Below are 10621 nucleotides of genomic sequence, written 5' to 3' on the forward strand. Positions count from 1 at the left end.
ACAGTTGAAGGTGCCTGTTATGTTGGGCAGTACAGGGTCGACGAGAAAGTTAATAATTTGAAAAAAATGGTTCAAATGGCTCTGAGCACTATGGGACTTAACATCTGAGGTCACCAGTCTCCTAGAACTTAGAGCTACTTAAACCTAACTAACCTAAGAACATCACACACATCCATACCCGAGGCAGGATTCGAACCTGGGACTGTAGCGGTTGCGCGGTTCCAGACTGAAGCGCCTAGAACCGTGATCATTTGAAATGTTACATTATTATGACCTGCCACTGCCGAACGAATACACACAACAGACTTCCTGGTCGTTTGTACCAATCACTGATACTCTAAGGGAGTCGATGGTCGGCGCTCTTAGTCGTTCGTCAAGTAAAAATGAGTTGCAGTGTCTAAGAATAAGGGTGATCAACATAATGAAGGACGGGGTAGCACACGTAAATGGAGTAGCACACCTAAAGCAGTGAATCAGTTTTCTGTATACAAAAATGGTCTGGCGGACAGGGTAAGCAGCAGTCTGGGGCTGTTTACTGATGATGCTAAGATGTATGGGAAGGTTTGGTCGTTGAGGGACTTTAGGAGAATACAAGGTGACTTAGACGAAGTTTCTAGATGACGTGATGAATGGCAGCCAGCTCTAAATGTAGAAAAATATAAGTTAATGCCGATGAGTAGGGAAAACCTGCTAATAATGTTGGAGAGCAGCATTAGTAGTTTGCGGCTTGACAAAGTCAAATCGACTAAATATCTAGGCGTAACGTTGCAAAGTAATATGAATTGCAACAGGCATGTAAAGATTGTGGTAGGGTAGGCGCGTGATAGACTTTATTGGGGGATTTTTAGGAAAGTGTGGTTTATGTGTAAAAGAGACCACATATAGGTCACTAGTGCGACCTATTACTGAGTACTGTTCGAGTGTTCAGGATCCGCACAAGATCGGATTGAGGAAAGACATTGAAGCAGTGCAGAGCTAGATGCTAGATTTGTAACCGGTAGATTTTAAGAACCCGCAAGTATTACGGAGGTGCTTCAGAAACTGAAATGAGAACCTCTGGAGGGAAGCGACGTTCTTTCCCTATTGATAAAATCTAGAGACTTCGCAATTGAGGCTGATTGCGAAACTATTCTACTACCACCAACGTTGTTGTTGTTGTGGTCTTCAGTCCTGAGACTGGTTTGATGCAGCTCTCCATGCTACTCTATCCTGTGCAAGCTTCTTCATCTCCCAGTACCTACTGCAGCCAACATCCTTGTGAATCTGTTTAGTGTATCATCTCTTGGTCTCCCTCTACGATTTTTACCCTCCACGCTGCCCTCCAATGCTAAATTTGTGATCCCTTGATGCCTCAGAACATGTCCTACCAACCAATCCCTTCTTCTAGTCAAGTTGTGCCACAAACTCCTCTTCTCCCCAATCCTATTCAATACTTCCTCATTAGTTACGTGATCTACCCATCTAATCTTCAGCATTCTTCTGAAGCACCACATTTCAAAGGCTTCTATTCTCTTCTTGTCCAAATTATTTATCGTCCATGTTTCACTTCCATACATGGCTACACTCCATAGAAATACTTTCTGAAACGACTTCCTGACACTTAAATCTATACTCGATGTTAACAAATTTCTCTTCTTCAGAAACGCTTTCCTTGCCATTGCCAGTCTATATTTTATATCCTCTCTAATTCGACCATCATCAGTTACTTTGCTCCGCAAATAGCAAAACTCATTTACTACTTTAAGCGTCTCATTTCCTAATCTAATTCCCTCAGCATCGCCCGAGTTAACTAGACTACATTCCACTATTCTCGTTTTGCTTTTGTTGATGTTCATCTTATATCCTCCTTTCAAGACACTGTCCATTCCGTTCAACTGCTCTTCCAAGTCCTTTGCTGTCTCTGACAGAATTACAATGTCATCGGCGAACCTTAAAGTTTTTATTTCTTCTCCATGGATATTAATAGCTACTCCGAATTTTTCTTTTGTTTCCTTTACTGCTTGCTCAATATACAGATTGAATAACATCGGAGAGGGGCTACAACCCTGTCTCACTCCCTTCCCAACCACTGCTTCCCTTTCATGTCCCTCGACTCTTATAACTGCCATCTGGTTTCTGTACAAATTGTAAATAGTCTTTCGCTCCCTGTATTTTACCCCTGCCACCTTCAGAATTTTAAAGAGATTATTCCAGTCAACATTGTCAAAAGCTTTCTCCAAGTCTACAAATGGTAGAAACGTAGGTTTGCCTTTTCTTAATCTAGCTTCTAAGATAAGTCGTAGGGTCAGTATTGCCTCACGTGTTCCCATATTTCTACGGAATCCAAACTGATCTTCCCCGAGGTCGGCTTCTACCAGTTTTTCCATTCGTCTGTACAGAATTCGCGTTAGTATTTTGCAGTCGTGACTTATTAAACTGACAGTTCGGTAATTTTCACATCTGTCAACGCCTGCCTTCTTTGGGATTGGAATTATTATATTCTTCTTGAAGTCTGAGGGTATTTGGCCTGTCTCATACATTTTGCTCACCAGATGGTAGAGTTTTGTCAGGACTGGCTCTCCCAAAGCTGTCAGTAGTTCTAATGGAATGTTGTCTACTCCCGGGGCCTTGTTTCGACTTAGGTCTTTCAGTGCTCTATCAAATTCTTCACGCAGTATCATATCTCCCATTTCATCTTCATCTAGATCCTCTTCCATTTCCCTAATATTGTCCTCAAGAACATCGCCCTTGTATAGTCCCTCTATATACTCCGTCCACCTTTCTGCTTTCCCTTCTTTGCTTAGAACTGGGTTTCCATCTGAGCCCTTGATATTCATACAAGTGGTTCTCTTTTCTCCAAAGGCAGTATGTATCTTACCCCTACTGAGGTAAACCTCTACATCCTTACATTTGACCTCTAGCCATCCCTGCTTAGCCATTTTGCACTTCCTGTCGATCCCTTTTTTGAGACGTTTGTATTCCTTTTTGCCTGCTTCATTTACTGCATTTTTATATTTTCTCCTTTCATCAATTAAATTCAGTATTTCTTCTGTCACCCAAGGATTTCTTCTAGCCCTCGTCTTTTTACCTACTTGATCCCCTGCTGCCTTCACCACTTCATCCCTCAAAGCTAACCATTCTTCTTCTGCTGTATTTCTTTCCCCAATTCTTGTCAATTGTTCCTCTATGCTCTTCCTGAAACTCTCTACTACCTCTGGTTCCCTCAGTTTATCCAGGTCCCATCTCCTGAAATACCCACCTTTTGCAATTTCTTCAGTTTTAATCTACAGTTCAATAGATTGTGGTCAGAGTCCACATCTGCCCCTGGAAATGTCTTACAATTTAAAACCTGGTTCCTAAATCTCTGTCTTACCATTATATAATCTATCTGATATCTTCTAGTATCTCCAGGGTTCTTCCATGTATACAACCTTCTTTCATGATTCTTGAACCAAATGTTAGCTATGATTAAGTTATGCTCTGCGCAAAATTCTACCAGGCGGCTTCCTCTTTCATTTCTTAGCCCCAATCCATATTCACCTACTATGTTTCCTTCTCTCCCTTTTCCTACTCTCGAATTCCAATCACCCATGACTATTAAATTTTCGTCTCCCTTCACTACCTCAATAATTTCTTTTATCTCATCATACGTTTCATCAATTTCTTTGTCATCTGCAGAGCTAGTTGGCATATAAACTTGTACTACTGTTGTAGGCGTGGGCTTCGTGTCTATCTTGGCCACAATAATGCGTTCACTATGTTGTTTGTAGTAGCTTACCGGAACTCCTATTTTTTTATTCATTATTAAACCTACTCCTGCATTACCCCTATTTGATTTTGTATTTATGATCCTGTATTCGCCTGACCAAAAATCTTGTTCCTCCTGCCACCGAACTTCACTAATTCCCACTATATCTAACTTTAACCTATTCATTTCCCTTTTTAAATTTTCTAACCTACCTGCCCGATGAAGGGATCTGACATTCCATGCTCCGATCCGTAGAACGCCAGTTTTCTTTCTCCTGATAACGACGTCCTCCTGAGTAGTCCCCGCCCGGAGATCCGAATGGGGGACTATTTTACCTCCAGAATATTTTACCCAAGAGGACGGCATGACGGCATCATCATTTATCCATACAGTAAAGCTGCATGCCCTCGGGAAAAGTTACCTCCGTAGTTTCCCCTTGCTTTCAGCCGTTCGCAGTACCAGCACTGCAAGGCCATTTTGGTTAATGTTACAAGGCCAGATCAGTCAATCATCCAGACTGTTGCCCCGGCAACTACTGAAAAGGCTGCTGCCCCTCTTCAGGAACCATACGTTTGTCTGGCCTCTCAACAGATATCCCTCCGTTGTGGTTGCACCTACGGTACGGCCATCTGTGTCGCTGTGGCACGCAAGCCTCCCCACCAACGCCAAGGTCTATGGTTCATGGGGGGGGGGGGGGGGGCACCAACGTACGCTTTACGTAATAACCAAGAAGATAAGATCAGAGAGATTAGAGTTCGTATGGAGGCATACAGATAGTCGTGTTTCCTTCGCTCTATTTTTCGGGTTGAAACGAAAGGAAATGACTAATTGTGGTACAGGGTATTCTACCCGACGCCCCTCTCAGTGGCTTGCGGAGAATAAGTGTGGATGTAGATGTAAAGGATGGCCCTAGTTATTGCCTTTAATGTTCCCTTGTGAGCACATTGTGAATAACTATCACTAGTTCGCAAACAAATAGTTGTTGAACGAACGCTCACTGAGTGATGCAGTACCCTCAGTAAGGTAATCCAATAACTTGTTCTATTAAAATGGACAGTTGAGAGCACGATGTATTATGCGGGACATTAACTATCGCATTAGTGTGAAAATAAAAAAAACTTGAAAGAAGGGGAAAACGTGGAAGTAAGAGACATATTACAGAAAAAGTGAACAAACACAAAATTAAAGTTACAAGATGAAGGAAATTTAATGTCTAACGACGTGTGAAGCACTTTGCTGAGGAGAGATTACCTAAGTGATAAGTGACACGTGACTGTTACAAACTGAAAATCAGACGTTCATAAGTCTTTGGCCCAACTGCGAAAATAATTAAGATTCGATAGAGAAAATCAATTAAAAAAATTAGTGAATGTTTGTTGAAAGCCATGTTATTATGTTGTTATTCCTCTTCCTCATCTGCTATTTATAAAAAGCAGAGCAGCAGTTATGTTGGCACTAATATCTTACTTGCTAGGCTACATTATTGTTTGAAATGCTATATTACCGGTACCAAGAAATCATTTTTATTTGCAGGTACGATCAGAAGACAAAACACAACGTATTTTAAAGACTACTAAAACGTCCCTTTATCAGAACGTCATTTTCATGTTCGGATGTGTGGCTATAAAAAAACGTACATTAAAAGAGAAGTACATACATATTGCATTTCAGGTGGTGGCGCCGTGGACGTCACGTATTCTGGACACCTTGAGAGCGGCCTGGGAGGACGGTCATATCTGAAGCTAGACACTGTCCAAGTCGCATTGGCCTTAGGCAGGTCTCAGTATGAGCTCACTGGTCTCTTTGGGGACTACCAGCCTCTGGGTACGTTACTGAAAAAAATCTATAAACAATATACATTAAAGCATTTTATCTCACATTTTTATAACATCTTTCTAACAGAGAGAAGTCAGAATTCAATTTCGCAGAAGATGTCAAGGCCTAACGACTTGTTTAATTACACGAAAAAAGACTATGCCAGAAATCTTCACCATTGGTCTCTCACTTTTACGGAGCAACTCGTCCCGTTCACGCTGTTGACAGAATGCTTTTTAGAATTAGACTGTAGTGTGCATCTTTGTATACAGTTACTTCCATATCCCTTCGCAAAGTCTTGATAGTAGTAAGTAAATATACTGTTGATAGTTTCGTAAACTGTAAATTCTCATCTATCTTACCTTAGAACAGCAGTTAGTATTTTTTCATTGCTTATATCCACTTGCGTTCATATGGTCCCAGCATCATCCATAATTCTAAGAAACTAACGCATCCTTTCAGAAACACTCACTTTAGTCTTAGGTAGAACAGAGTACACCAATACACTGTCGTAAAAAAATTGCAGCACCAAGAAGAAGATGAGAAACATAATCGAAAGTTGCAAGGCATGTTACTACATCTGATAGAGGATGTCTGCTCAGATTTCGTGCCAGTCGCATCAGAGTGGCGCTAATAACGCCACTATGAAGATGAACATCAGGTTTTGCTTTAAATACACTCTGTAACGGTTGTGAACGTGAGTTATCTTTGGAACTGGACGTGGCGTGTTGATGCTAGTCAAGAATACCTTTAAGATGACAAAGACGCCATTATCAACATCTCACTGAGTTTGAGCGAGGTCGTGTTATTACACGAGACGTAGGATGTGCCCAATGCGATATTGTAGAAAGATCTGGCGGGAAAGTAACCACTATGCACGATAGCTGACTTCGGTGGTCACGAGATTGTAAGAAGATCAAACTCTGGAGAGCCACGTGGCACTACGAAGAGGGAAGACCATGGTGTTCAGCGTATGGCTCTTGCGCATCGTACTGCATCTACACAGACGTTTCAGCAGCAGTTGGCACCCAGTTGACACAAAGCACTGTTACAAATCGGTTACTTCAAGGACAGTCCCGGGCCAGATATCCTATAGCGTGCATACCACTGACCCCAAACCATCACCGTTTGCAACTTCAGTGATGTCAGGCGAGAGACCATTGGAAGGCAGGGTAGAGTTCTGTTGTGTTCTCTGATGGTCGTGTTGATCAGGGGAGGCCAATTGAGGGCCCACAACCAACCTATCTGCTTGACAGATGCACTGGAGTTATGGTCTGGGATGCGATTTCGTATGACAATAGTAGTGATCTCGTAGTTATCCTACTTACCCTAACTGCAACATTGTATTGTAATCAGGCCATTATTGAGCAGTATTCTAGGGGTTGTCTTCTGACAGGATAACACTCTTCCATATGTCGCTGTTGTAACCCAGCACACTCTGTAATTGTCGACATGTTGACTTGGCCTGCTCGATCACCAGATCTGTCTCCAGTCGAGCACATATGGGATGTCATCAGATGACAACTCCCGCCATTCACAAATAGCGTTAACCGTCCGGGTACTGACAGACCAAGTGCAACAGGCATGGAACTCCATTCCAAAAACTGACATGCGGCACCTGTATAACACAATACATGCACGTTTGCATGCTTGTATTCAACGTTCAGATGGTTACATGTGTTATTAACGTATCAGCATTTCACATTTGCAATGGCTTCCTTGTGTAGGTGCCCCGGTGGTCCAGGTCGCCTACGGTGGACTGGATGGCCGAGCGGTGACCTCTCCAGTTTTCAGGATGCTAGGAAATGACTGTGGACGCGTCAGAAACGCCAAAGAAACATTATTAATTCATAACACCTTTATTCCCGCCGAGTACAATATGGCCCGCGTGGCACAGGCTGGCTGAGCTTGGTGATATCAATGGCCTTCCCCGAGTCCTCGCTGACTCGGAGCGATGACACCAGCTCCGGGCCGCACAGTCTTGCCAGGGCAGCGCCGCGCGCTGTGACGTAGGGAAGTAATGTCCTTACTTCGTACTTCGGTCGCGCGTGGCTAGTGGCGCCCGGCTCGGCTGCGGACAGGAGGCCGCTGTGCGTAGGAGGCTCCGGGTTGGAGTCTTGCTGCTGTCGGCACGAGAGGCGTTCTCGTAGTGCGGAGTGTACTCTGTCCCACCCCGTCTTCTTCCGTGCTCCTCCTGGTGGCTCGCCCGTGGTGGACGGGCGGAACGGGCTGCAGTCCCCCAGCGTCGTCGGCTCACCCGGTTGTGACGGCGGATGCACAGGGCCTAGGCCCCGCACGATCTCGATGACGGCTCACTGATGTGGTCAGCATTGGCAGCGAGCGAGTCTGCCGCGATGTCTGCTAATCCTGGGTTGATGATTGACAGCGGCAGCAGAGAGGACCAGAGCTGGTACTGTCACCTCACGTCTGCTGCTGGATGGGCCACCCTTACTGCAACATCTCCTTAATAAAGATTAACACGTCAAACAACGAGCTGAGCGCTACGCAGCGACCCAGTATACATCTAACTGCAAGTCTAACTGTGAGTGCCTTGTTGCTATCAAAGTTGGCGTATTTAAAGGAAGTACGAGCGACGTCCTGACGTCATGTATTCGTTCCACTTATACTGCTGATTCATCTGTCGTACTCGCCCCTTAGGTGTTCTTGCGACAGAGTTACGTGTTGTTACGGCAGACTTACGTGAAGTTGTGAAATGCAGTGCAGCTGACGCTATACCTCTGTCTTGCACTCTACGAAAGTCTCCGTCTAAAACAAACCCACGCGCTAGGCAATTCTCTCTCGCCTGTTGTGTGTAACCAGGCCATTGCCCCTGTGTCACGACACATTCCGATATATGTGCAATCCTCCTACCTCTTGGCGAAACTACTGCCTCTTTCTCTCGGCATAGGCAACGAAACTTTGACACGTTTCCACGTTTCCAACTCTTTGCTATTCCGCGACACTACACTCGCACTTGCGGTTAACCTGTCGTCTTGCGATGTCTATCAGTTAAATATGTTACCTACACAAATTTATTCCCGAAATTTCATCAGAGTACCTTAAACAATTTTTGGTGCTGCGATTTTTTCCGTCAGTGTATTAAATTCGTGGAGGAATTGGGAATATCATACACGTGTATCACCTAGTGTCATATGTAAGTGACTTGTCAAAAAACCTCAAGTGGAAAGCTACTTTTCAGCCTCCCAAGGGATTTGTTTTGTCTTTCATAAACATTTCAACAGACTATGTATTCTTCCTACGACTTAGATCAGTAGTTTTAATCTGGCAAGACTGAAAGTAGAGGAACTTGAGATATATAGACTGTAATAAAAAACGTCTCTTTTTCTATAAAAAACACCAACTTTCGTGGCCTAAGGTCTCACTAAAACTGTTCATGCGAATCTAGGAATTGTGTAGTTGAACAACCGATGGATGGTTATATTCCTATACTTCTTCAATTGAGAAACTGCTCCATCTGTAATGACCACAGCCTCAATGACAGTAATAGCTGTTCAGTTCCTTAATTCTTAATAACTGGTTTGCACATTTCAACAGTAAAAGTTCTGGTCGAACCACAGTTTGTAAGGCAATAACCTCACAATCACTTTGTCTCAGTTGATCTGTTTAAGACTGTAGTTTCTCTGTTTACAGTGCTCGCCGGTAATATGTTCATCAACAACGTTGCAGCGAACGTAGTGGAACCGAATTTGAAGCCGACGCTGGAAAAGTGGCTGGCCGAAGTGTTCCGCCATTATGCACAAGCCGTCTTCGATACTGTACCCTACGACGAGCTGTTTCCAAAGACGCCCGCTTACAGAGGTTTCTACAGAGCGGTTTTCCCACACAATCTTTGATTTTCCTGCTGATATAGAACGCTTTATAGTTTACAGGGCACGTTCCTCCTGTTAACAAATTAAAATAACCATCGCCACTCTAACAATTCAGTGGATATAATAGCCTAACAATTTAATATTAATTCGTATCTTTGTAGAAGCCCACATTTACACAACATGCACGTAGTTAAATAATATTGTGAGCTCCCTACAGTTCCAAGGTGAAAGTGTGCCTACTTCTAGGGGTCTTTCCTCCTTACCAGCAACTGGAGCATTTACATAGAATGAACAGTGAACAGGTGAGTGATGTAGGGTTGTAATTAAGATATTCATCTTGCATATTCTCGTAATGGGCTCAAAACCTTCGACTTATCGTCCTGATTTGGATTTTGCGTGGTCTTCCTGAATCACATTAGGCAAATGGCGGGATGGGACAGTAACAAGGCCAGGCTAATTCTTCCTCACACTTCTGTGATCCAGTTCCTGTTCCATCTCTGGCGCTGGTGATTTCTATGGGTCCTAAAATTTAACCACACACCTAGAATGATAAGAAATAGGGAAATCTTCAGCCTTCCCTTCCACTCTGACCGTTTTCATTAAAATTATTCAGAAGTCTTAGAACTTGTAAGGAAATTTTACCCATTGTTGAGATATCCCATTGATTCATTTTGTTTATTCATTGGTTTGGCTTCACTACTTTGTGACCCTAGCTATAGGCTTGTACTACATGTTTTGTAGAGCACACGAGATTAAAAAAATTCGCGTGATGAAAATTGGCAAGAGAAAACTATATGATACACTTTTAAATAACTTAACTTTCTGCAGCTTACACATTTATGATGTTGCCTATTGATCGGTTTCTCCGGCAATCACCCATTGAAACCTCATATAATGCAATTATACTTAGAGGCATTGTATTAATTCTCTCTTTTCAAAAATATAAAGGTTTCGTGGTTGCTGGTGAACTACACAGTATATTTTTGTACGTGTATTATTTTAAGCTTCTCAAGAAAGTCCGTGACAATGAGGACTGTACAGTAACTGTGAATAATAAATTTTCTTATACTAAGTATGTCGATTTGGATTGAGTAATGATATTTTTTAAAGTTTTTTCTTCCTCTGTTTATATGTGTCGAAAACTGTTATAATGCCCCTAAAATATTTCTGCCAGTAGAAAGAATGTGTTTTCTGTCAAGTTCCTCGTTTTTCATAATAAATTTTCCTCACATAAAAAGTATAAGACTTT

General features: G+C 42.8%; 1 protein-coding gene across 1 annotated transcript in view; it reads left to right on the forward strand.

The window, feature by feature from the left end:
• Window positions 1-10216, forward strand: part of LOC126413178 (putative beta-carotene-binding protein) — a 108570-nt gene extending 98354 nt beyond the window's left edge. Inside the window, exons 5-6 of the mRNA XM_050083074.1 lie at window positions 5399-5551; window positions 9194-10216. Of these exons, the coding sequence (XP_049939031.1) occupies window positions 5399-5551; window positions 9194-9396 (356 nt within the window). The 3' untranslated portion in view covers window positions 9397-10216. The remainder of the gene's footprint in view (window positions 1-5398; window positions 5552-9193) is intronic.
• The last annotated feature ends 405 nt before the right edge of the window (window positions 10217-10621 follow it).

The sequence above is a fragment of the Schistocerca serialis genome, chromosome 7, assembly GCF_023864345.2.
Source record: "Schistocerca serialis cubense isolate TAMUIC-IGC-003099 chromosome 7, iqSchSeri2.2, whole genome shotgun sequence".
Lineage (NCBI taxonomy): Eukaryota > Metazoa > Arthropoda > Insecta > Orthoptera > Acrididae > Schistocerca > Schistocerca serialis.